The sequence below is a fragment of the Carassius carassius genome, chromosome 32 (genome assembly GCF_963082965.1).
Source record: "Carassius carassius chromosome 32, fCarCar2.1, whole genome shotgun sequence".
NCBI lineage: Eukaryota > Metazoa > Chordata > Actinopteri > Cypriniformes > Cyprinidae > Carassius > Carassius carassius.
In genome coordinates, this window is record NC_081786.1 from 29,108,028 (window position 1) to 29,135,523 (window position 27,496).

A 27,496-nucleotide genomic window follows, 5' to 3' on the forward strand; every position below is an offset into this window, starting at 1 on the left:
CGACAGAGAACAGGTTTTAAGATAGAATTCAAAACCTTTATTACAAAAATAAGTTACACTCACCTCATTTTACAGTATAAAACAATTTATTTGCTGGAATGCAAAAACGTTGTTGGCCACCAACAATAGTTTAAAACTGCTCACACATCTGTTCAAAAGGTTGCAATGTTACAGCTTTATCGAGAGGGAGTTAACTGTGTACAAAACCGGTTGAATGGTTCGGTCACCTGCTTGCTATATACGGAATATAAACTGAAGCTGCAGTATCCTTTTTTCTACAAAAACCAGTTCATCTCTCACCTGTGAACAAACACAAGCTCAGCAAGAGTTCATATCGATCCCTCGCTCACCTAAAGTCATGATTGATTATAAACCTACATAATTCATTGCTCTTCGACTGGTGTTCACGAGAACTGCCCGGCGTTGGCAGAAAAAAGGACACTTGCAGGGCTTAGCAAATGCAGCGGATGCATTTGTGATGTTCAAGCCAATAGAAAAGTAACATTTTATTCCAAACTATCATACACCCAGTGACTACATAATCTGAAGAAGCAAGGCAGCTAATTCAGTTGAAAGGAGGATAAAAGCAGGGCTTGTTCCAGCTCATCTTATGAGATTGATTTACATGCCCAGTTTTACTGTTTGCAGTGTCAGAGCAGCAGCCGATTGACTATATTACATTAAGAATCACTGCTGCCCTTGTGCATATTTGATAAGAAACAAGCCCTGCTCCTATGCTTCGACGCGTCCCTATTTACAGTACAGGCAGGGTAGTTGAATCCTCTCTACTGAGGTAGTTAACCGACCCTTAAAAAGACAAGTTCTGAAAAGAACCACGTTCCTGGAATGCCTGACTTGTCCATGTGAGGCGGTTACACCAAAAACCCACAGATGTTCTCCAGCCGAATCCAAGCGCTTTAGGTTAACACGGACATTCCCGACAACATTGTAGTTAGCACAAAAATATACATCAGCGTCAAGCTCCTCTGAGCCACTTCAAACGCAGGAGGAAAAAAGAAAAAGAACAAAAGTGCAAAACACATCTGATGTGTGGGGATCCTTGAGAGTCTGAACTTCAGTTCCAGAGCGGGGCGAGTGGAGACTTTATAACCAGGGGAAGTAGTGAGCTGGTTTATTTAGATGGGCTCCGAATGGGGTCTCGACTCGAGAGCTTTAACGGTTTGTCAGGGGATGGCAGTATAGGAGATATGCTTCAATACAGGCTGGAATATCATTGGATCTTTGAGTTTGCTTTAACCTTGTGAACACTGGTAGCATCCGGTGTAACCCCATACAACAAGTCAGTCTTCATACTACCTGGTCAGGACCAGCCTCGACCCCCTTTCCCTGGCAAAACAAAAAACACGCATGCTTTATTCACACGAACAAGCGGTGGAGAAGAATCAGGTTCATGCAAGACCTTCACAACAAAAGCACAAGAGATGAAGGTGAAAATCCTGAGAACGTTTTCAAAGAAACACGGAGACGTCGCTGACATTACTGCGTGTGCTGAAGTCACAGGACTGATTTAGCGGTTACTTTCACCTTTAAATCATTATGTGTGAAACAGACAGGTTTGAGATGCATTACGGCGAAGGCTGTGAGACAGAATATTTACAAAAGTGACAATGATTTGGCCATGAAAGTCCATCTTTAGACTAGTGTTATGATAAGGATGCGTTAATACAGGGGTTTTAAAATCCTCTATTTTGAAGTTTACTAGCAAAAAAAGCATTAAAGTTCACAAATTTATTTCTGTGATTCATTTGAACTACTTTAAATCAGTAGATTTAAATGCATAAAACCTCAAAAGTGACATTTTTCATACAATAAAATATTTGGACACTTAAAAGGGTTGGTTCACCCAAAAATGAAAATTATGTCATTACTAACTCACCCTCATGTTGTTCCAAACCCGTGAGACCTCCGTTTATCTTCTGAACACGGTTTAAGATATTTTAGATTTAGTCCGAGAGCTCTTAGTCCCTCCATTGAAGCTGTGTGTACGGTCTACTGTCCATGTCCAGAAAGGTGAGAAAAACATCAAAGTAGTCCATGTGACATCAGAGGAAAATATATTTTGGTCCAAAAATAGCAAAAACTACGACTTTATTCAGCATTGTCTTCTCTTCCGTGTCTGTTGTGAGAGAGTTCAAAACAAAGCAGTTTTTGGACATGGACAGTAGACCGTACACACAGCTTCAATGGAGGGACTGAGAGCTCTCGGACTAAATATAAAATATCTTAAACCGTGTTCAGAAGATGAACGGAGGTCTCACGGGTTTGGAACAACATGAGGGTGAGTTAGTAATGACATAATTTTCATTTTTGGGTGAACTAACGCTTTAATGTTTACTGATAATTGGAGTATGTTTTACAAGAAAATACTATTTTAGTCTTTCTACTTAATTGACATTTAATTCAATGTATAAATCCTTCCCAATATATGTTTTTCCCATTAATTATTTTACTGGCAAGTTTACTAAATGATTTGATATTCATCCTTGTGTCCGAGGTTATGTAGTAAATACATGCTAGGTTTCTTTAGACTAGATTTTCACTGTTTTTACTCAGTTTTGCATTTGGAGATTCTAATCTGCTAAAATGGTTGTTTTATTTAGGGACAGGGACATCGAAGCCATTTCAGAGCCAATTCTAGACCTGCAGCAAATGTTTTTTGTTTGTTTGTTTGAAATTAAACTTCTCATTTAGAAAATCTGAAAACTAAAACTAAGTTAAATAAATCAAGCACTAATCATTTAACCACCAACACTCAAAAACTGACTTGTATATAAACATTTCTATTGTACTTAAGTCTTTTTAACATTATAATAGTTTTTACTCCATTCTGTTGTTGAAACATTTAACTGGGCTAAAAGATGTCGGTTCATCAAAATGAAGGTTGATCAATTAAAAATCTTTATTTTTAACACTACAGTATGTAAAAACAGTCATGTTTACCTTTTGTAGTCTATCCATGTTCTGAGCATGAAATACACACTGATACAGTCAAAACGGAGAAGTGCTTATTAAACGTCATTTCATTTGATTATTTCTGTTCTCTAGAGTGGTTTTAGCCAATAATGAAAATTTATTTGGGTGCATCACCAGCAAATACTCCAATATAAAACCTGAAAAACAGATGTTTAAGCTATATATCGCTCAGACCCACGCACAGCTGGTGCTACAGTTGAGTACTTCATGAACACACTTTGCATATGCAGAAGTCGAAAATAAATCAAGTGTACATAAGTGCCATGAATTTCCAGGAATGAAAGAGCAGAAAGTGCAAACCTTTGGTCCATTTCGTCCACAAGGTGCCTTGCATATGTAAGCGATATGAAAAGGAGGGGAAGGAAAACACAAACGCCAAAACATGTATTTTGATCACTACGTCCGTTGTCAAATTTGACGTAAAATGAGTGCAGATCTATTCTAGAGCGCTTCAAAACCTCCTGCCAGCACTCCAGGAGTGCTCCACCCACACATCACGTACCACTCGACATCTCTGCTGGAGGCCTCCTCTGGACCCCCGGCCGCCTCGGCTGGACCCCAGACCCCCGCGCTGAGAGAAACCGGCCCGTCCTCTGGGAGCGCTGGAGCTGCGGCCCCTGGACAGCGTGGGGCCCCGGACTCCTCTGTTTCCTCTTCCTCTGATGTGAGCTTGGAAGTCATCGTAGCCGTAGTAGGGGTCGTCGTAACCTCCTCTGTAGTTGTGATAATCATAGCCGTAGTAATCGTAATAATCTTCATAGCTGTAATAGTCGTGTGGATACGAATAACCTCCTCGAGCGCCTCGTCCTCTTGCTCTCGTCGGGGGATGCATATGCGGCGGCCCGTAGTAATAATACTCATCATACCTGAAACACATGCACAGGTTTACAATCCACATACAACCAGTCAGGAGTCGGAGTGCATCTGAGAGACATACAACATTTAAACACTATATCTGACCCTGGACCACAAAACCAGTCATAAGGGATTTCTACATCATCTGGAAGATGAATAAATCATCTCTCCATTGGACAATATTTGGTTGAGATATAACTATTTGAAAATCTGGAATCTGAAAAAATCTAAATATTGAGAAAATCGCCTTTGAATCGTCTTTAGCAATGCATATTACTAATTTAAAAAATTAAGTTTTGATATATTTACGGTAGGAAATTTACTTAATATCTTCATGGAACATGATCTTTATTTAATATCCTAATGTTTTTTGTCATAAAAGAAAATTTTGCAATCTATTTTTGGCTCATACAATGAATTGTTGGTTATTGCTTCAAATATACCCTTCAAAATCTACGTCGGTCTGCAGTTTTCCCTATTGCTCGTGTGCCAGTGATTATCCCTCATAAGTTATGCCACAGGGTGCCGACCCCTGGTAATCAGCAGATACTGACAAAAAATGAAAATATAAGTAACTGCATTCGTTATGATGGACTTTTGCTCTGTCTTTTAAAGTCATTTTTAGACCTTGAGAGCATCGTTGTGCTATATTTTGTCCTTGTGTGATCATAGGGAGTTGGTTACATGACAAAGATCATAAATCGCCTTACATTTGAGTTTTAGCAGCTTGTCTCTGGGCCTTTCGCTCTTTCCTTTTCTGATCAGGCGGCTTTGCAAAGACAATTTCAATTTGTTCCCCTTCCAAATCCTTCCCATGCATTTCAGCAAGAGCCTGCGGAAAAACACTGGTTTAAAATCTGTGCATAAATCACCAGCAACCTCTCAAAAGATGCAGAGGAAGAGATAACTACCTTAACAGCACTATCTCTCTCTTCAAAGTGGATGAAGGCGTAGTCTTTAAGCTTTTTAACTCTTTCCAGTGTGCCAAACTGACAGAACGTCTTCTCCAGAAGCTCTTCTGTTACGGTGCTGGCCAGGTTTCTCACAAAGAGGACTTTGACCTGAACAATACATGCAAATTAATCATATCAGTGTAACCTTGACCATGTATAATTCAAGGCTCTGGCATCAAATCTCATTCAACACACAGGAAACGATTTTGCATTTTAAATGTTTCTATATTTAACATTTGCATAACAAACTAGCTTCTAATTTAAACTCTCTCCCATTGCCGTAATGTGTAAGATTTAGTTATTCTCATTCTCAGTTATTCTCATTCGAACACATAATCAACCATAAGTTGCTTGACTAAAACGGTGTCATATTGTATATATTAGCTTTTTTTTTTTTTTCATAATTAAGGAATGTACCGTATGTTACATTATGCAACCATGCAAGTGAACAAACCCACAGATAGAGAGGACTTCAGTGAAAACTGACGTGCTAAGTTCAGAATCATATTTTTTTTTGTATCATAACCATATTTCCCAAAAAAAAAAAAAACATGTATACTGAGATGCATGTTATCATGGAAGTAAATTACTCCTGGTTATATGAAGCTTTGGGCCTATGTGCACCCAGAGCTCATCTAGTGTTGCACACACACCTTAGCCATGACTTCAGGGTCGGGGTCTTCTATGGGATCAGCCCATTCGACCGTCACCACATTGCCCCACACCTTGACTTTGCCGCTCATTAACCTGCGCCGCGCCTGGGCTGCTGTTTTATGATCCTCATACTCCAGGAAGCAGAAGCCGCGGTTCTTCTTCTTGTCGTCAGGCTGGTGGTATAAGATGACGTCGTTCAAGCCCTCTGTTGAGATTGAGGACAGAAAATCATTTCAGGAAGACTCACGTTTGTTTTGACACAAATACATCAAACACTTGACGCTTCAGTTCATCAAATACTAAAAAAACTGACAGAAAAGTCAGTCAAAGTCATTGCAGACATGCAGTTCTTTGGAATATAGTTTCAGTAACAAAATTCAGTGTTAGACAGACCAATGGTGCGGCTTCTCAGGAAAAAAAAACAGTATTCATCTAATGCCTTGTAATTACTGTATGACAAGTGTAAAGATTAAACACTATTGACAATTTTATTTTTACTTTGTTGTCAAATGAACTAAATACAAATAATGTACAAAGAAAAAAACCCCAATAAAATCTGGTATTTTTATGTGGCGATTTTAAAGCATTGTGCATTTTTATTAGTGCTATCAAACAATTAATCACATCTAAAATAAGTTTGTTTACATAATATATGTGTGTGCTGTGTATATTACGTATATATTTATAAATAATATAAAATAAAAGAATATAAATCTATAAGAGTATATGCATGTAAATATTTACTGTATTGTGTTTGTACTTAATATTTACACAATACATATACAGAGTACACACATTATGTACACAAAAACTTATTTTGAATGCGATTAATCGCTTGACAACATTTTTATTTTTATATATTTTGTTAAAAATAGAGAAAACTAAAGCAGAAAACTAAAACAGAGACAAGTTGGTCCTGTGCACAATATAGTGTGCTTTGTCTTTGCGCAAACAAAAACTCAATTTTTCCACGTTAACATTAATATTAACACAACACATTATGAAGAACTTACGATCTAAACAAACCCTCATCAGAGAGCTCATGTTTTTATCATTACTGTATCAAATGATATCCTCTATATTAGAAAATAACAGACCCCTTCTGACTTCTCTTGCGTGACATAGTTGCTAGAACCTTCCAGCACTAATAGTGTGCATAAAAACCAGTTGTAAACCCCTGGTGTTGATTTTCCTGTTAATCTGTAAAATCAATGCATCAGTGCATCTCTAATGCACACATATATACGAGCATCTCCACCGTTAATAACACCAACACTAACCGGTAACTTTGGCAAACTCCTCCACGATCTGCTCCTTAGTCTTGCTCTTGGGGATGGACCCCACAAACAGACGATTGTTGGCAACAGAGATGCACACACCGATGTGTTTCCCGGGTCGTATTTCATTGTTGTTACACTGCAGCAAAGATTACGATCAGAATCCAAAAGGCCACAGGTGGAGAGAAGCAAGCAGACGATCACTCACGAGTTTGACGGCTTGCTGCGCAGCCTCTTTAGTGCAGAAGGTGATGAAGGCGTATCCTCGGTTGAGTCCGCTGAGCGGATCCATCATCAGACGCAGATCCCAGATGGGGCCAGCTTTCTCAAACAGAGGCACCAGCTCATCTTCAAACAGATCTCTCGGGATCTTCCCCACAAAAATCTGAGCGTTTGAGGAAACAAGATCAGCCACAACATACAGAGCGAGGTCCAAAATAAACCTTAAACTGTCAGCGACTCGTTCCTAGCAATCAAGGGTCTGTGACATTACCAACAAAATACAGCTCACCACTTTCTGGGACTGTTGTGTTTTTGGTTTCACTATATTAGAAGTTGTCCTCATTTGTAAGGAGTAGTAATTATGCCTAAGTACATGTAACATGCATTAAGGACACTGTAAGTGTTTCCTTTTTTTGTTTTAGTTGTTGATAACACTTTATTTGATAGTCTACTTTAAGACAATCATAACAGTAAGTAACTGTGCTACTACGTGTCAGCTAGCAGTCATTAGAGTATAACACTGTCCGTTTAATATCTGCTCACACTTTATGACGGGTCTACAACATACCGACTATGAGAAACGTATGTATATGCCAGATATTCGACTAGCCCTGAACCTAACGGTCTACTCTCAGAGTTACAGTAGCAAAGTTACTTGTAGTTAGTGTAATGTCTGAAGTGTAAAGTGTTTAAGGGCAAAATCTGTCACCTTGTATTGATTTCCTGTGGCGTTTTTTTCCTTTTGAATGGCATTTTTTAACCTTATTTAAATGTGTGCATCATCTTTTGTGTGAAATTCTTAAGTTCAATCAATCGATTACATTAATAAGACATTATAAGTGGTTACAACCAAATTAAATCAGAATCAATAAAATACATTTTTTGCACTGCACAAGCAGCACAGAACTGACTAGTTAAAACACTATGCAAATTAATTGCCCTTTCCTGCAGTAGTCAATAATGAAATGCATTGTCAATCACCTAAAACTCACTATGCAAGTGATGAGTGCTAACATGACACTGATATGATGCTGTATGCTTTAAGATGAAGCCAAGAGCAGCACTTTCATCACTCAGCAGTCTAATTCAGAGTGTTTTCATGAACTGATTACTGTGTCAGAGAGAAACAATGCACTTAGACAGAATAAAACAGCCATCACACTCACACACACACACACACGACCGACCTCTGTGCCCACGGTGGGCTGTACCCCAGCATGGCTCGACCCTGGAGGAGGACCGCCGTACTTGCGCTGGCCCGTCGTCACATCCAGTGTGTAGCCGGTTCTCTCCAGCAAAGCCTGTGAAGTAGAAAATAAAAACACTCGACCGTCAGACAGGTCCTGGGTCAATAGAAAAGAAAGCAGCAACACAAACAGCTATATAGAACAAACAATAGATAGACAGGAGGATATATCATTCAACTTCAGGAACTGAAAGACTTACTGGCTGCACAGACTTACTATGATTTTGGCCTCGTCTGGTCCTTTAGTGGAGTCTGAGACTTTGGTCCCCTGTTTCTCCCTCTGCCTGTACGTCTTCATCACCCCACAGAGGAAGGCACTTTTATTCTGTTCAAAACATGAGCCATGGGTGAGCAGCTGTGTTCAGCAGCTAAAATAAACTCCAGGACTCGAAGATAAGGACTGATCAATGGCCCGGGACTGATGACTACTGCATCGTATATGGTGAACGTTAACAGCCGGAAAACCAGATGTGTGTCTGTACATTAGGCAAATCACACAGAAACCACTCACTGCCTTATAATACAAATTCATTTATGCATTGAAGATAGTTCTTTTACATACGTCTATTACATTTCTTTGCCTGAGTATTAATGGAAACACTTAAATCATTGTTGTTGTTGTTTTTTTTGAGAACTTTTAAATGTTACTAAAAGATGCAGCTTCTGTGGAGTTTGTTGGTGCTGCTTTCATCTGAACGGGAACAGCTCTACAGTTTCTTATTCTTCAAACTGAATTCACTGAAACAATGTAAGAATTTGATGTGAAAGATGACATTTAATAAGGTTAGAGAAAAACATTACAATTGAAGAAACAAAGTGGCAAATGTTATCTGTTTTGTTAAAGACAGCAACTCCTTGTCAGTTATTTATCTCTTTTCTAGTCGCACTTTATTTTGAAAGTTGATTAAGTAAGAGAACATCTGTAATTTTGTCTAGATTGGGGGAACTGTAATTACTGGGGGAGTTTTTATGTAAAAAAAAAAAAAAGTGTGCATTAAAAAAGTAAAGATTTTTATTTGTACATACGGCCAATTATAGATTGAAGAAAGAAAATCAGAATCGGCAAGTCACACTTATAAAAAATAAATTGAATCGGCCAAGAAAGTTGCAATCGGTGCATCTCTAATTTTAATCCATGCTCCAAGATTTTTTCAACTTTGTGACAGATCTCAATTAAAGAGACATCATAACATAAAATAAACCATAATGGGTACTAAAGAGAAGTAAACAAGTTTTAAAAAAGAAAGTGTGGCATTCTCAATGATAGATGGTAAATGCAAGCACGCTCAGCAGATTGGGTGCAGGAGTGCATTAGTTGGGTCTCCTCAAACATACCTGAACGTGCGACAGGTCGCTGTCTTTGAACTGCAGGAGAACTTGCAGAGCGCCCTCTTCATTGAACTCCTTCAGAGCCTCAATCGCTCGATCATCGAGATCGCTGTGAGACACGAGTCCTGCACAAAAACACATCCTTTACACACTTCAAACTGTTAATACATCCACCTTCACTGGATGATCAGACACGACTTTAAACTCCCAGTAGGGCAGAGCCACTGACTGCGGCGTTTATCATCGTTCCTGCATGTGCTTCCTCTGACGCCTGGCAAGGAGAACTCGTGATGGACGTTTGATTTGATCCTAGGTTTCAGATCACTGTTCGTCCTAAATAAGTAATCAGTTAGGCTGATTCCACATGCATTCATCAGGACTAAACACTGCTTTAATGTTCTGTTTGCATGAATTACTAGCAATAAAAAAAGTGTAACAATTTCATTAAGGGCAAGTTCACCCAAAATCCTGTCTTTTACTCACCCTCAAGTTGTTCTAAACCTGCATGAGTTTCTTTCTTCTGTTGAACATAAGACAATCCCGAATAATGAGGGCAATGACTGATTGTTGGTCCACACTTCCACAGTACTCAAGAAATAAATACTATGGAAGTCAATAAAGACCCGAAACTGTTCGGTCACCCACATTCTCCAAAACATCATCTTTCGTGTTCAGCAAACTAAATACATCTATACAGGTTTGGAAATAACTGTGGCTGAGTAACTGACAGAATTTACATTTTTGGGTGAGCTCTCTCTTTAACAGTAAGACAGCCCAAAATACAGATGTGTTTTCATCCATTTCAACCATTCAGACCTCAAAAAAATCATAAACTATACTGTATACATCTGTATTGTTATTGGGCACAGAATTAGTGCCCAACTTAATATGTTAAATAAAATAAACAATTGAACAAAAAAAGGTCTGCTGACGCTCAAACTGAATATGGTGCTAGCAATGCCAAGCTCATGGGTTCGATTCTGAGGAGAAAATATATGCAGGGGTTAAAGGGGAAAAAAATCCTGAGCCTGAACTTTTTTGGGGGGGAGGGGGGGGGGGGTTTGGAGAGAAACTCCACAGACAGACTTAATTCAAATATTGACAATAATACAGTAACAAGAGCTTAAAGTGCTTAAAAAATGATAAAAAGACTGAGATAGACATGAATCTCTTCAATGATTATGTTTGGCACCATTTATTTAAAAGTACTATGTCAAATAAAGTGTTTTCTTCTAAACAATAACAAGTGCTTAAAGTGCTTAAATAATTAAGTGCTCTAAGTGCTAAAGAACTGAACTGCTAAACTGAAGATTAGAAGTGAAATCAAGGCTATTATCACTTTTTTTCTGGGATGTAACTCGCATGTTGATTTGAAACCAACAGGCTAGTGAACGCTTGTTTTGTCTTCTGCCAGTTTTCTACACAGGGTGACCAGTGGCTGCGAAATTCTGAATGACAAATCATGTTCTGCTATAAATGTGCACACACATATTTTTTTTTTAAAATCGCAGACATGGTCAGTTATAGACAACGGTGTGTCAGCTAATACTTGCTCCCGGCTAGAGACCTGCCATCGAGTGCGGCGCGGGACAATATTTGATGGCTGAATGCGGACACGGGCGGCAAGATATTATTGTGTGCGGGTTGCGGGAAAATAAAATTATTTGCGGGACTCCCGCAAAGTGGAAATATCTGACAAAATCAAAGAACTAGAAACAAATAGACCTTTATTTACGATAAAATAAAATAGACTTTGCGGAATGGGAGGATGCGGATGATACCATAGACAGCGACGTGTAATTCGATTCCCAAATAGCGATATATTTAAATGGCAAGTTGGATGGATTAGAAGCACACAGACCGGATGATGTCCTCCAGTGGTGGAAAAGACGAATTTCCAAGATTAATCAAACACGCCATGTACTTTGCATTCCAGCTAGCGCACCATCGGAGAGGGCTTTCAGTATTTGCGGTCGGAGCAGAGACGGATTAAATTGAAGCTCTCAACAGTGAACGACACTGATATTCCTGCATGGGCACATTAAGTAGACGTACAGTTTTTTTTTTTTGTCAATTCAGTTTATTTATTTTTTTTATTTAGCTAAATATTTAAAATTGGTCTATTTTGTTGTTGAGGAATTAGGATATATTTTTTTTAAATGTTTGAAGGAATTGCTCAGGCCCCATAAGCTACTTTTCCTTTGAAACTGAAATAAATCCAGGTTTATTATTATTATTATATAATTTATTAGGCTATATAGCCTAATTATTATAGGTATATATTTTTAATTTACAATTCTTACTTTTTTACTGTATTTCTATGTTCTAAGTTCCTTGTTCTTTTAATTAAACGCAAATAAAACGAAACATTTGTTTATTTTCCGTTTCTTTTTATTTATTTATATTCAACAGGGGAGCAAGTGAAAAAATAAAGGCAGAATATGCAATGTATTAAAAAAAAGAAAAACTAATATACGTTTACCCGCAGGATTTTGCAGGCGGGAGCGGGAGAAAATAACATATTTTTGTGGGAGCGGGACGGAAAAATCTGGTGCTGCGTTCCAGGCAGGTTTTTGAGCTCGTAAGTCACTATTTCAAACCACGACTAACGACTTTGTACCGTTCCAGGCAAGTCACGCCAAACTTTGAGCGCAAGGAAATTTAGGTAGATTATTAATTTTATTGCAATGTTATATTGTCCTAAAATCTATTTTTCAACGTGTACCACTTGCATAAACACTGCATCCGTAGGCAGTATTATCCGTAGGGGCTGTTGTTTCGCGTGCTGTGTGACGTCAGAACTCGGAGTACATCGATCTAGTACGAGTTCACGGGTGGGAAGTCACGGGTTTGACTACCGTTCCAGTGCACTTTCACGGGTTTAAGGTTGGAAAAACACGGGTTACGGGTTGCCTGGAACGCGACGTAAATCATAACGAGCAAGCACTTTTTTACCTCTGCTGGCAAACAGAAGCTTCCTCGAGCAAATCATGCAGAAACAAGCCCAGTGCTGTCTGTTTCTTGCACCAACTGCCAAAAAGCGCCATTTATTTTTGAGTCCTTTATCTACTGCTAGGAGTCTAGGACATTATCCCCAGGCTGCATAAATCTGCGGTCCATTTTTTTTTCTCCGACAACGCTAACGTGACATTGACGTATGGGCGTCAATCATACTGTGTTGCAAGGACACGCCCTTCTCTGCTTCTGATAGGCTTGTAACGTTAGTTAAAGCTGCATTCCTCTCATATGATTGGTAGGTGAAATAAATTGGCTCGAAAATATTAAACTGCATGCGCAGGCTCTCAAATATTATTATTTTTTTTTCCTCATGGCCACACACCGGAGATCCGGCATGGTGCCGGAATACTTTAAGCCCTGTATATGCAAATGTGTACATGTGAAATATTCACGTGCCAAAAACTAACTGCTCGATACAAAACCCAAGGATCTTTATTGGCATTGATGGTTCTAGAGCACATTCAACATCCATAGAACCTTCCAATTCCATAAAAGGTTCTTATGGTGGAAAAACATTCCACTATACAAAAGATCCTTTGGGGAACCAAAAATGACTCTTCCCTCTCCGTTTCAAGCATCACTGTAAATCTCATTCTGGAAGCTTTACTGCAACATGCAATCATTCAAAGAAGTGTTCAAAGAAGTCTCACCTGCTATGTAAATCTCATCTAGCTTGACTGCCACTTTTCTAGGTAAGCCGGCGTCTAGAAGCGTCTGGAAGTGCTCTGAATGAGAAACTGCTGGAGACTCCACTGGTTCATCTGTACCATTGCCATTGATATGCTCCGTGGCCATGTCTCCGGGACCTGTGCAGATGTAAGGGGCCAAATTAATCCAAAACTGGGTCAAAGTGGAGCGATCTGGAGCCTGCTGGCTGTCTTCACAACAGAAGTGATCCAGAAACAGATATTACTCGCTGTAAGCGGCATTTAATGATTATAAACAGTATTTGTCTACTCTATTATTATAATGCAATATGCATGCAGTTTTCATTAGAATACAGATAAGGATCCCCAAGGAACAACATTCACAGGAATAGTAATTTATTATACAGCTTGGATTTTTACATTACAGCCATTCTTAAGAATCAGATGAGAAAGATTGAAGTAAATATCCTGAAACAAAACAATTTGCAACCATCAGGACTTCAAAACAACAGTGCATGATCAAACATTACAGAAACATGACATATTTTGTTTATTAAAGAACACTAACATGATTTTTACTGAGGAACCCATTGGGCAGGTTTTGTTGTGAAAAGCGTCAGAACAAATTAATCTTTAAAATGTCAGATAACTTTGATAGAAAGGCATGTAATAAATTAGATAATAGCAATTTAGCAATTAAACAAAAACACTTAAAAACATGCTCGGGACAAAGTGTCTGAATAGTTTTTGGTCCCAAATGATCAATTTTACTGTAAGACGGTCCACTGTATGATGAATCTTTGGGTATAATGTGTCAGTTAACTTTATTAAGCTACAAGTGACTTTCATAAATGAACTTCAGTGTCCTGAACCCACTAGAAAACCAATCAAAATGTATATCTTCTGTCTGAATACTTTTTGGTTTGCTCTTATATATATATTCAAATACATACAAAGAAAGCAAGTAGATAAAATAGAAAAAGAATAGAGAAAGCTAGTGCTGGAGCTTTTAAATATAAAACTAATCAAAAAAGGAAATAAGAAAATTAGAAAGTACTTATTAATAGGGCAAAAGTGGTGCAGCATTTATTCACATCAACAATATACCCTGATTTGATGTAACTCAATCGTACAGAAACCATATATAGATTCATTTTCTTGCTCAGCACTCACGTCTGATCGAAATGAATTATATTAATAATGATGGCCTTTACGCCATATTTATACTATCAGAATAATATTATCTATAGAGTATTTGTACAATCGTGACTGTATAAAGACACTAGCATCGTGCTACATGTTAGCGCATTTCATCATTCAAACCTCCACGTGTTCCACCGGATAGTTCCCGCGTCACGAGCACGCGCACGAGCAGAGCCTGCCTGTCAACAGACAAAACGGCCATTTCTGTCCGAGAACCTGTGATTTACAAACCCCAGACGCGTTTGCGATCAATAACTTCATTAAATAACGTGATCGTAGCAGTTTATTTCCACAACGTGTGACAGATTTAACTATGTTATTCCTCGACAAATGTTTTCACTCCGCTTCCAACAGCAGCCAGTGTGTATTAAAGGACTTGTTCTCTCAGGCGGTGTCTCTTTGTTGTGTCAGATGCTGATGACTAGGGCTCACTCACTAGGCCACAACACACGAGCTACTGGACACTCCGCCTCAGAGAAGACTTACACTACAACCGGACATCTGCTTGACAAACAACACACAAACAATTCAGTCATGGTTGGCCGTGTTAAGTGTGTTTGTCTGACAGTGTGTGTGTGTGTGTGTGTGTGTGTGTGTGTTGGGGAGGAGGGCGAGCTCGTGTCTGATCCGCCAGCACACACACACACACACATCATGACTTCACCACACTAACGTTACTCCAGCAGTATACGAGCACGGAGAGATAACAAAAGTCCGAGAATCACGCCTAAATGTGTGAGAGTGTGTGGTTTGAGGTGATGTGAGCCGCGCGCGCGCGCCGCCACTGAAGCCGGTCTCTCGAACGACCGCCAAAGAAGCGTCACTTCACCGCGAACACAACCGACTCCGCGCGCCGGAAATCTCAAGAGAATGTGCTCATACCTGTCAGGTAATATCTTGGATTATGTTGGGATAAATCCAGAGGGAAATGTACTGAAAGAGAATAAAGTGGCCAGATCCCGCCGTGTCTGCTCTCTCACTCTTTTCAATAGGTCTGGTGCAAAATGGCGGACAAACTCATGCCGCGGGAGATCTTTTTGCCCGCTTCCGGTTGCACGGGGTTTCTCGCGCAGCCATTAGAGGAGGACACACGTCACACCGAGCGCGTGCAGAATGTGTACTGAATACTGCGCAGTGTGCTGCTTACTATTTTACAAACAGTTGGTTTCTAGCTGTTTGTGTTGTTTGTGACTGTGTTGTATACAACCTAGTACTTTTAAAAAATAAGGTTTAAAAAATAAGATGCGTCCCAAATTGCGTATTAATGCACTATTAGGAAGGTTTGTAGCATAAATAGTACAAGTAGTGTTCACGCTGAAAATTCCCAAAAGAAAAAACGAAAACGCGTAGCATTTCAAAGTATTCTGTAAAAAGTAATACATTACTTTTTAATTTAGAAGGAAATATCCGAGTTACTTTTTTTAAAAACTATTTACTTTGTTTTCACGTCTTGACTGACAGCTCTCGTGTTGCCATGTTGAGAGAAATCGGGAGTGAATTTCCTCAATGAATAAAAATAGTCAAATGCGATCTCAGAATACTATACAAACCTGCAATAATTAAATATGGTCAATAAGACAAATATAATTTATGTATTTAATCCCATTTTATTAACCAGTGTCTTTGCTTCTGACCTTCGATGATACACTACAACCGTACTGATAAGAAAAATGATCATGATTATTTCTGAATATTGCTCAACTTTCTTCTCCTGCGTCATCTTCATGCAATATATTGAGCTTATTTTTAATTAACTGAATGAGTCATTTTATTTATATAACGCTATTTGTATTATACAGCGATATACAGCCCAATAGGCTAACATACAAAACGAGCACTATATACATCAATAAAAGAACACACAAATATTACAGACACTTCATTTTTAAAGATACTCAATTAGTTGTAGGTTTCCTTTAATAGATTACATTTTCTTAAAAACATTTGCAATCGGTTTATATAAAGGTTCAATGTTTTTGCATGTAAGCTTGCACGTGTTGTCCAGCAGATGCCGCCAGATGAGGAAGATTAAACGAAACAACTGGTTAAACTGATTCAGAGCCTCGAATAGCTTCCGTTTTAAACCTTAGTGTACTTCCGGCTAAACCCTAATCCGAGTTCTACCCAGGGTTGCAAGGTCTGCATAACAAAACCATTAAACCCATAAACCCTACACATATTTACAGTCACTGAAATAGGAAATAGGCTATGAGCGCTCATTAAAGTCCCAGAACAAGCAGTGTCATACTTAAACATATTTGTTTTGAATTATCTGTTGTAAGCTTGCTTGTATCTATTTCACTGTGAGAACAAAGAAAATCAGCTAATTTATATTAATTTTAGTGCAATGTGAATATTAACTCACTTACACAATGAATATTTCTTGTTTGAAATATCATAACAGCACTATTTCACTGCGAGGTTTCATCATGTGAAGTAACTGCTCTGATGTCAAAGCACAGAGTGCTATTATTCACAATAATCATAGTCTGTTGTGTAACCTGCATCATATTTAGTAGTATCATGGCTGAATAACTTGACTAATGATTTAAAAGAGAATACATACCGGTAATTATGTGATTCATTAACTTTGTCAAGCAAGCAACACTTCAGTGTCTGTTTACCAGAAACATGTCTTTACTGATGTCTTCCGTTACATCATTACACGTATCGATGGCGACCAGTGAGTTATAAAACCTTGGATGATAAATACATTAACAAAATAGTAATTAACAAACATCACAACAATGTATTATGAACACACATGTATTAAATGTATTACATGTATTTAAATACACATGTATTTAAAATTATACTCTTCCTCCTCCTTCTCCTCTTCCTCCTTCTCCTCCTCTTCCTCCACCTCCTCTTCCTCCTCCTCCTCTTCCTCCACCTCCTCTTCCTCCTCCTCCTCTTCCTCCACCCTATCCTCTTCCTCCTCTACCTTCTCTTCCCTCTCCTCCCCCCTCCTCCTCCTCCTCCTCTTCCTCATCCTCCTCCTCCTCCTATATATATATACATATATATTTTTTTTTTTATGTTGAGCATACCTATCATATTTGATCCATCAGGCTTTTATGTGAGAATATGAAGCAAAAACAGCTCAGTTTTATTTAGAGACTCAAAATGAGAAATAATATACAATTTAGTGCAGATGCTGATATTTATGTGATGAAATGCTGCTGCTTGTCCTGTAAATCAATGAGATCTTTCTAACAGTGCAGCAGATACTGACATAAAGTACTCTATATACCAGTATCTCTCTATATCTCCAGTAATGTGTGTCAGTGAGATGAGATGTAAATGATCCGCACATATAACACAGTGATGGAGAGCTGAAGAAATCAAGGCTCCTCAGAAGATGTGAGATGTTCTGGAGGCTTGTGAAGATCATTCCTCCGCTGAGGAACAGTGAAAGTAAAGCTTCTGGAAACAAACGCTCCTCAAAAGATCCTGAGGATCAGATTTGAGACTCTAAAACATGATTGATGGAGAATCAAGTAAAGCTGAGCTGCTTCAGTCCAGGAAGAGTTCATCTGGAGATATTACTGACCTTATTCTGACCTTTACTGGATCACAATCAGACAAGATCTGAGTCGAGCTGAAGCTGGACGCTTCTACAGTTACACTAGAAGAGCTTTGACTCTGTGTGTGTGTCTCAAATATGTTACAGAAGGATTTAAATTGAAAGTTAAACTCTTACTGGTGTTCTGCTCCTGCTGTTGGTTTTCATGAACTCCTCGAGGTATGTTCCTTTGGCTCTGTACTGTGACATGTTGAAGCTGAGGCCGCTGTTTCTCACACACCCTCGTGTGTGTCTCCAGACGGTCTCGAGCGAAGCATTGGTGGCACACGTCACACGGGATCAGCGTCCAGATCCTCCTCCAGACTGAGCTCCACCTGCTCTCCTCTCATGCTGCAGGTCAGATCTGTCCCTTCTCACAGAGTCAGATAGATTGGGTTTCCTCACGTCATCTTCATTGTGCAGATAGAGGTTGTGTTTCGCGAACAGAGGTCTGTTCGTACTCATCCCACTCTCTTGTTTCCTCCAGCTTGTGACCCTTTGTCATCTCTAAGGTCAAAGGTCTTCTCCATTTGTCTTTGCTCCTCTCCCCCTCTTCACCATTTATCCCTCGCTCCCATTCCTCCCATCTCTCCATCTCATCTCTGAATTCCCGGTCTCTTTCCTCTTCCCAGTCTCTGTATGCATTACTACAGAACTGGCTGTGCTCCTTTAGCTCCTCCGAACGCCCTTTATGTCTCTCATCTCTCTTTGCACGGTCCTTCCTCTCATTCTGGACTCTTCTCAGCGTCTCCTCTGCTCTGAAAATCTTCTCCTGGAGCATCAGCTCCTCCGAGTGGATGTCCTCTGACAGCCATGTTTGTTTCTCAAGCCTCTGTTCACGATCCATGTCACTCTTTGTCTGATTTATAGTCTGAATTAAGTTTCTCACACCCTTCGTCTGGTGTCTGTGAGTTAAACCCGACGAAAGTCTCTTCTGATGTTCTGGCTTCGTGACGTTACTCAGGCTGTACGCTCTCTTGTGAAGGACTGGTTTTAGAGGGAATATATTGTCCGATGCTCTCCTTGAAGGAAAGTATTCACTCTGCTCCTGTGGATGTGTGTGTTTCTTCCTGTGGATGTTGTCTGTCTCTCGTGGAGCTGATCGTTTGCTCCTGGTCTTCTAGCGCATGCGGTCTGGAGATGTGATGAGTTCCTGTGGGACTGCGCTGTCTGTGCAGGGAAGGAAGTTTAGTTTGATATGGTCTCTTTTTCCCAGGAATGCTGTATGAATCGATGGTGTGGCATCGTTTGCATGTTAATGCAGTGAGTAAATGTCAGTAATCATCACGTATACTGCTTCAGCAGGAGTTGATTGTATAATAACAATGTTGTCAACCTGTGGACTGATATAACAGCGACATTTGTTTAAAAATAGCACAACTGTAATGGTGTCTTTCTCTTGTTTCTTCTATTTAGCATGTCTTTACATCACAGTCATTGGTTTTGGAAAAGCTGTTCTTGTGCTTTAAAAGTAAGACACTACAGGCAAAATCTTTATTTATTTATTTTTTCATACTGGTCTGTTTTGGTCTATTTTTCTTCCATAACATGTCTTCTTTTGGACTAGAGGAAAGAAAACATGCAAAATAAATATTTCGGTGTTTTGTTGTGGTTGTTTGTTTATTGCATTTTTATGTGCATTTTTATTCCCTTGTCTGTTGACAATACTTTCTGACTTATGGAGCGATAACAGCAGAAATCCTTTCATACTAATATGTAAACAGAAGCAAACAAGAATGTTTGAAACTGGATTTATCTAACGTAGTGTTCAGATTCCTGTTCTGTTAAAATATGCAAATTAGAACATAGTTAATTAAATAAAGACACATGAAACATTTTACATAAATTGTAAGCTAAAAACAACTATCGTAATGTATTGTCATTCATCAAAGGGTTAACTTAAAGAAGGTTGACATCTTTTTGTTGAACGTTTTACCTTGACTAGGGTAAGCCCTATTAACCGTCTTGGCACATTTTCATAAGCACCTGGACATGAGACTATAGATGGTTTAATATCTATTTATCTTCATACTCACCCTTCTTTTGGTTTTTGTGAATGTTATCAGATGAATCGTCTCTGGTTTTATGAACTCGATGACGTATTGTGTGTCCAGTAGCGCGGAAGAGTTGTGTTTACACTCGTTGCTTAGAAACAAGACAACTCAAACTTCCCGGCCAGTTGCGTCAGACGTCACGCCGTTACCCGGAAGCCTGACGCACGGAGAGACGATGACGCTGCTGCGCATGTTCCGCTGCACAAACGAAACAGTCGCTACTTCACATGTGAAACAAACTGCATTTCCAACGCCAATAAAGTCGGTTTGACGCGGATTTCCGAAACCAGAGAGCCTTTTATTATCGTCCATCCACCGGTACGTCACACAGTGTGCATTAGTAAACATGGACATGTGTGTCAAACATGTTCACCGTTTCCAGTGAGATCCAGTGCATTTCCATGGAAATAACATATTTAAAAGTCATGTCAAATGCTGTAGGGAATAAAAGTGGTTGTAGTTTCTAGCAGCTAGTATCCAGTGATCGCAAAGCAGTAGTGAATGAGACGGGTGAGATGATGGTGATGATGAAGGTCCTCCCTGTTTCAGGTGGTCATGTCTTCTGAAGAGCTGCTGTCTGTAGATTACGAGGTGTTTGGGAGGGTGCAGGGTGTGTTCTTCCGGAAATACACACAGGTAATGAACTCGTGTCGTGTGTGTAGGGGCTAGTTGTCACACGATTTCTACATTTCATGTGATTCTGTCTCTTAAACATGATTACACACACACACACACACACACTCTCCCTCTCTCACTCACTCACACACACACACACACACACTCACTCTCTCTCTCACACACACACAAACACACACACACACACACACACACACATCGCTGTCAGGACAATGCCTGAATGGATGAAAGTCTCTACCAAATGCAGTAGAAAGTTTTTTATCCACTTCAAATGTTGACTGCTGTTGTTTATTCAGTTTAATGGCTTTTAAGCAAAGATTAAACAGTAAAAAAAATTAATATAGCAAAAAGAAATAAAAAGAAACACAAACATATTAAACTGTAGTTGTGGCCAACAATTATTGTGATTAATGAATTATGTAGAATTACAAAACAAAAACCCACAACCTGTCCTAAGCAGATATTTCTTTAAAATAATCTTTTCCTGTGAATACAGATCAATATTCCTTCACAGCATAATTCACATTATAAATCATCATGAAATCATACTTTAATAGACTTTCCAAGTGTTTCTTTTCCAGTGTCACTTTACTGTCTTTGAGATAACATTATAGTTTCCATTATAACTTTTTAGTTTTTGTCATTTTTTAATATTTTTTTAATGTCTGTTTTTATTCAATTTTTTGTTATTTTAATCAAGGCATGTTTTTTATTGGTTTTAGTGTATTGCTGTTATACTCAAAATCATATTATGGACATGAACGTCTAACTAAAGATATACTCATCTTGACTTCACCTGATTGTATTCTGTTCATGTGTTTGTCAAAATCTGGATTTTGTTCTGTCCTTTTATTGATACTGTTTCTTTTTTAATCGGAGTTAATGATAAGGTCTGACTTTTTGTTTATTGTTTTTTTACATGATGTAAATCGGTGCCTTCTAGAGTTTGCAGTGCTGTGTTGATGAGTCCATCTGGTGTGTGTGTGTGTGTGTGTGTTTCAGTCAGAGGGCAAGCGGCTGGGTCTGGTCGGCTGGGTGCAGAACACTGATGTTGGGACGGTTCGAGGTCAGCTGCAGGGTCCGGTCTCTAAAGTCCAGCAGATGCAGCAGTGGCTGCAGACCAGTGGCAGTCCTCAGTCACGAATCGCTAAAGCAGAGTTCACCAACGAGCGGCTCATCCACAAACTAGACTTTAAGGATTTCAGAGTTGCTCGTTAATGACAGAACAACTCAGTTAGTATTTATTAACTTATACTAATTTATTTTCCTTCTGTTACTGATACAGATGAGGAAAACGCATGTACTGCAGTACATCTCTCTTTTTTCAAAATGCCTCTTTATTGACGTTATATAACATCTGTTCTATACATGAAAACATCTTTCTGATGTAACAAATAATATACAATATAAACTCAGTGTCTGTGCTCACTCCTGTTTCTTTAATGTAGTTCTGTTTTATCATGGCTTATAGCTTTCATTCATACATTATTGTGTTTCTTTATTTCAGAATGCAGTATATCAATGGTGGTGTTTGTTTATATATATATATATATATATATATATATATATATATTAGTAGTAGTTTATCATCAGTAAAATATAAATGTATAAATAGCAGAGGAGGGTTTAAGTGATTCTTTAAAAAAAACTTGTATAAGTAAAAATGTTTTATGTTTTAAACTAGTGTTTTCTGCACAGTAATAATGGTATTTTTACATTATTTCTATTAAAGTTCTATAATGTTTGAGGGTTGTGGTCAGGAAAGCTTAATCAATTTAAGTATATGTGGTGTTCTGAGCCACTAGAGGGAGCTCACGGTTTGAATGAAGGTGGAGAGAGCGATAAAAAAGAATTGAGATGTAAGTGTGGAAAATAAAGGAGGTTATACACCGTTTGAGACGGAGTGCATTTGCTTTTAATTGAGACACTCAACATATTGGCGACGAGGATGGCTTTGAGTCTGAGCCAACCTGCCCCGTTCCTGCAAACACCGGGTGAACCACCCATTCCGTTCAAAGCGTGGATCAAATCATTTGACAATTTTTTGCTGGTCCTGGACGAGGAGCTGCCTAATGCTAGGAAGTAGGAAGCGTGCTCTTCTGATACACTGCCTCGGAGCCGAGCGTCAAAGGTTGTTCTACACCAGTGATCCTCACTATTTTTTTCACAAGAGCCACATTAGCAGAGCAAAATCAAAAGGCGAGCCACTTTTACGACAACATACTAAGTCACCTTTGCAAATGTGCATTTCTACATATAAATTGGACATCCCACAAAAAAGAAATAACACGGCCAATACATTTTCGTTTAAGAACAGATTTACTTTAATAGTGGGATGAGCGAAAGCTGGCATGCATGTCAAACAAAATGCCCCCAAAAGAAAAAAAAATCTCTATGTTTTCAGTGCTGATGCATTCATGTAACATTTAAGGGCACCTAAAAGCTGTCACAACGAACCGGCAAAATTAATGATTATGAATATGTAAAATATAGCAGAAGACATTTAATTGTTTTTATATGTCTGTCGGCTAGAAAGATGCTGACTCGTGATCTTCGCAGTAGTGAACGCGCCTGAGAGAAATGCACATTTCATACGGGAGGGAGAGCAGTCTGTTTTCTTTCGTTTTGAATTGTTTTGTTTAAAAGTAGACATTTCAAGCTTTATATATAGCCTATTTGTCGGGTCTGTGAGGCAAGTAGGCTATACGCTGAGTTTCAGTTCATTCATGAGACAAACTCCAGGTTCACACCGGCTCCTTCGTATCGTGGTTATCTATTTTCTATTTACTTATTAAATCCAGACAATTGGTTGATGAAACCTTGATTAAAATTAAGATACAATTAATACAAAACGAAATCAAATTTAAATACAGGCTTTGTGCTTTCTGTTTGAGGTTTCAGTGAAAGTTTAAAAGCAGTCTTAGTGCCGCTGTCAGAGCGCTCACGTCCATAACGGAGAACTGTCCCGTCCATAAGATTTTTTTTTTTTTATACATTTCTAAATAAATGCGACTTATAGTCCAGTGCGAGGCTAGGCCTATATGTTTTTTCTTCTTCATGGCGCATTTTTTGACTGATGCGCCTTATAGGCTACTCCTGAGCGACTTATATTGATAGGCTACACCTGTATGAATTCCCATTTTACTTTTTGAACTCCATTATTGAGCCGAGTTTTGCTTGAAAATAGTCTACTGTTGATGACTGTGCAAGACTAATGGATTCAGGGTCAGGCTTGAATGAGCATGCTTCAGACCCGTGGTGTGAGCAGAGCGAAATTGCAGCGGGAAATGCGACGCTCTGTCCACCGTCCTTTTGAAATTGCCACTCTGTGCTCTGTCCAAGATCCGCCCGCTCGCGCTCCCCGCTCGCTCCCGCCTCACATGCTCGGAAGGCAAGTGGCAGTGTGATACTGTAAGCTACTATGCAAGCCACCAGTTATAGCTTGCTGAGCCGCATGCAGCTTGCGAGCCGCGCAATGAGTAAATGTTCTACACCCTGAACGTGAGTGATCAGGGAGTAACTGTAACAAAACAGGGCATTTAGCAAAAATATTTCACGGAAACAAACGGGTGAGTGAAATTATAGTATCTGAAGTGACTGTGTTAAATATTGAACATTCTGCCCGTGACTGTGGCAAAATAATGTGCACAGTACAGATATGTGCAAGCACAGGACAAACACGGAACATTCAGTTAAGGGTGTACACGGGATCAGCAGTGTCCATATGAACGTTGCCCATTTACGCTGGATCTTTCAGTCAAGCACTCCTTTCACCACCAAAACTCAGTCTAGTTAGTTTTGGGGGCGATGCAATTAAAGTGAAAAGATGCCTGTCAGCCAGCATCTCGTATGGAGGCCATTGCACTACCACAGACTTTTAGATTGTTCAAAAGTGATCAGCTGTGCTAGGCAGAGACCTCTTTACTGTACTGTTCTTACAACTCTGTGACGGTCAGGTCAGTACAGACCAGTGCACACATACTGCCTTAGCTATACAGTCATGGCCAAAAGTTTTTTCAAAATTTCAACATTCTGGTCCCCGAGCCACTTAGTTATCACTTTTGCCTTATGGCACGGTGCTCCATCGTGCTGGAAAATGCATTGTTCTTCACCAAACTATTGTTGGATTGTTGGGAGAAGTTGCTGTTGGAGGGTGTTTTGGTACCATTCTTTATTCATGGCTGTGTTTTTGGGCAGAATTGTGAGTGAGCCCACTCCCTTGGATGAGAAGCAACCCCACACATGAATGGTGTCAGGATGCTTTACTGTTGGCATGACAGAGGACTGATGGTAGCGCTCAACTTTTCTTCACAACCCTTTTTCCAGATGCCCCAAACAATCGGAAAGGGGCTTCATCGGAGAATATGACTTTGCCCCAGTCCTCAGCAGTCCATTCACTATGCTTTCTGCAGAAGATCAATCTGTCCCTGATGTTTTTTTTGGAGAGAAGTGGCTTCTTTGGTGCCCTTCTTGACACCAGGCCATCTTCCAAAAGTCTTCACCTCACTGTGCGTGCAGATGCGCTCACACCTGCCTGCTGCCATTCCTGAGCAAGCTCTGCACTGGTGGCACTCCGATCCCGCAGCTGAATCCTCTTTAGGAGACGATCCTGGCGCTTGCTGGATTTTCTTGGATGTCCTGAAGCCTTCTTTACAAGAATTGAACCTCTTTCCTTGAAGTTCTTGATGATCCTATAAATTGTTGATTTAGGTGCAATCTTACTAGCCACAATATCCTTGCCTCTGAAGCCATTTTTATGCAACGCAATGATGGCTGCACGTGTTTCTTTGCAGGTCACCATGGTTAACAATGGAAGAACAATGATTTCAAGCATCACCCTCCTTTTAACATGTCAAGTCTGCCATTCTAACCCAATCAGCCTGACATAATGATCTCCAGCCTTGTGCTCTTCAACATTCTCACCTGAGTTAACAAGACGATTACTAAAATGATCTCAGCAGGTCCTTTAATGACAGCAATGAAATGCAGTGGAAAGGTTTTTTTGGGATTAAGTTAATTTTCATGGCAAAGAAGGACTATGCAATTCATCTGATCACTCTTCATAACATTCTGGAGTATATGCAAATTGCTATTATAAAAACTTAAGCAGCAACTTTTAAAATTTCCAATATTTATGTTATTCTCAAAACTTTTGGCCACGACTGTAGATGCAAAGTCGGAAAACAGGCTGGGATGTGCAAGAGGATTTGTGCACTGTGTTCATGTTCGGCCTGGTGTTCAGCCTATGCAGCAGAAACTGAGGTGGTTACCTTTCTCAAGTGGGTCTCCCCAATAGTTTTCACTAGAAAAAAAGATGGGGGGATTCAGCTCTGCGTCGACTTACGTGACCCTAACAAGGCAGTGGTAGTAGACAGCTTTCCTCTTCCAGATATGGAGGAGATGTTTGCGAACCTATGTGGAGCAACAGTGTTTTCCACATTAGACCTTCACTTTCCAAGTGCATATCACCAGGTATTGTTGCATGAGGACAGTCAAAACCTTACTGTGTTTATCACGCATGAGGGGCTATTTCGTTTCAAAAGGGTTCCATATAGACTGGCTCTAGCTCCAAGTTGTTTCCAGAGGATGATGTCTGAAATCCTTGACATCATGGTCGCAGGCAGGGGCGTCGGACTGGGGGTAAAACCAGTACTGATTACCAGGGCCCCAAAGGAAGGGAGGGCCCTTGAAAAGTCTGGAATATATATTTTCGGGGGGGGGGGGGGGGGGGGGTGCTTCGGGGGTCATTAGGACTGCCTATGCATAGGGCCTGGGATCTTGTGCAGCGCCCCTGGTTGCAGGAGCAACGTTCAAGGAACATGATGAAAATCTACAAGCTGTGCTGCAACGAATTGATAAAGCAGGCCCCAAATTGATCATTGCATGTCCGATGCACCATCTCCTGCTGATGGGGTTAGCCTTCGTTCATTTCTGGGTCTCACGTCATGGTATTCTAAATTCATACCAAATTATGCTATAGTAGTGGAACCATTGTGTGTGCTTTTACGAGGCTCTACTCCATTCATTTGGTCACCTGAGGCTCAGCAGAGCTTTGAGACCGCTAAGAGACTGATTGTGCATAGTGCTGCCCTTATGCTTCTCAATCCAGAACTACCTACTATAGTCACCACAGATGCCTCAGACTAAGGGATAGGAGGTGTTCTTACCCAGATACATTCAGACAACACTGAGAGAACAGTGGCTTTTGCTTCACGCACCCTTACCATAGCAGAACGGAAGTACTCCACGGTAGAAAAGGAGGCACTAGCTTGTTTTTGGGCCACAGAGCGATGGAGGACCTACTTGTGGGGACGACACTTCACACATTGTGTGGTGCGGGGAAACACACGCCTTCTGGTTCCAGAAGGTCTCCAGCCCAAGTTCATCACACTTGCACATGATACACATCAGGGCATTGTGAAGACAAAAAGGATGCTGAGAGAGCTCTACTGGTGGCCTGGCATGGACAAACAAGTAGAAATAGCTGTCAAAGCTTGTGTCACTTGTCAGTTACATGACACATCAGCTGTTATACATTCCACTCCACTCCAACCTGTACCTTAGTAGTAGTAGTAGTAGCCCTTTATTGTCACTAGTCACAAGTTCCAGCAAAATTAGCCATCAACCTGTATATACATACATACAATATGACAACGGGGTAGACAGGACAGGAAGACAGAGAATTGAGGAAGAAATACAGCATAACATTAGGAAAGTAGGGAGAAAAAACAACAACACCCAGACAATGCTCCTATTGGAAGTACAGTGTGAGAACAGGAAAAACTCCTCAGCAACAAAGCACATAATCAGTACAAACACACGACTTTGCAACTGGGGACGGAT

At 39.8% G+C, this 27,496-nt stretch overlaps 2 protein-coding genes across 3 annotated transcripts; one reads left to right on the forward strand and one right to left on the reverse strand.

Moving 5' to 3' along the window:
• Positions 1-14: 14 nt before the first annotated feature.
• Positions 15-15,447, reverse strand: LOC132113094 (heterogeneous nuclear ribonucleoprotein Q-like). The gene is made up of 12 exons (XM_059520916.1): positions 15,281-15,447; positions 13,199-13,354; positions 9,537-9,655; positions 8,419-8,526; positions 8,143-8,256; positions 6,942-7,118; positions 6,737-6,872; positions 5,456-5,661; positions 4,761-4,910; positions 4,560-4,681; positions 3,497-3,860; positions 15-1,347 (listed from the first exon to the last, which is right to left on the reverse strand). Exons 2-12 carry the CDS (start codon positions 13,341-13,343, stop codon positions 1,309-1,311), a joined length of 1,680 nt encoding a protein of 559 aa, XP_059376899.1. The 5' UTR covers positions 13,344-13,354; positions 15,281-15,447; the 3' UTR covers positions 15-1,308.
• acyp1 (acylphosphatase 1, erythrocyte (common) type) lies at positions 14,969-22,076 on the forward strand. 2 transcript variants are annotated; one of them, XM_059520920.1, is made up of 3 exons: positions 14,969-15,287; positions 20,567-20,653; positions 21,656-22,076. In XM_059520920.1, exons 2-3 carry the CDS (start codon positions 20,573-20,575, stop codon positions 21,869-21,871), a joined length of 297 nt encoding a protein of 98 aa, XP_059376903.1. In that variant the 5' UTR covers positions 14,969-15,287; positions 20,567-20,572; the 3' UTR covers positions 21,872-22,076. The 2 variants fall into 2 exon arrangements, with proteins under 2 accessions (XP_059376903.1, XP_059376901.1); XM_059520918.1 differs by lacking the exon at positions 14,969-15,287 and adding an exon at positions 20,170-20,335 and having other exon boundaries at positions 21,656-22,072.
• Positions 22,077-27,496: the final 5,420 nt, after the last annotated feature.

Coding starts and splice junctions, on each gene's coding strand:
- LOC132113094 (XM_059520916.1), bottom strand. CDS start 13,343: ATGGCCACGGAGCATATCAATGGCAATGGTACAGATGAACCAGTGGAG. Junction 4,911..5,455: donor ACCCTGAAGTCATGGCTAAG/GTGTGTGTGCAA, acceptor TGTATTGTTCAG/GTCAAAGTCCTCTTTGTGAG. Junction 3,861..4,559: donor CAAGCTGCTAAAACTCAAAT/GTAAGGCGATTT, acceptor CATGTGTTTCAG/GTATGATGAGTATTATTACT.
- acyp1 (XM_059520920.1), top strand. CDS start 20,573: ATGTCTTCTGAAGAGCTGCTGTCTGTAGATTACGAGGTGTTTGGGAGG. Junction 20,654..21,655: donor TCTTCCGGAAATACACACAG/GTAATGAACTCG, acceptor TGTGTGTTTCAG/TCAGAGGGCAAGCGGCTGGG.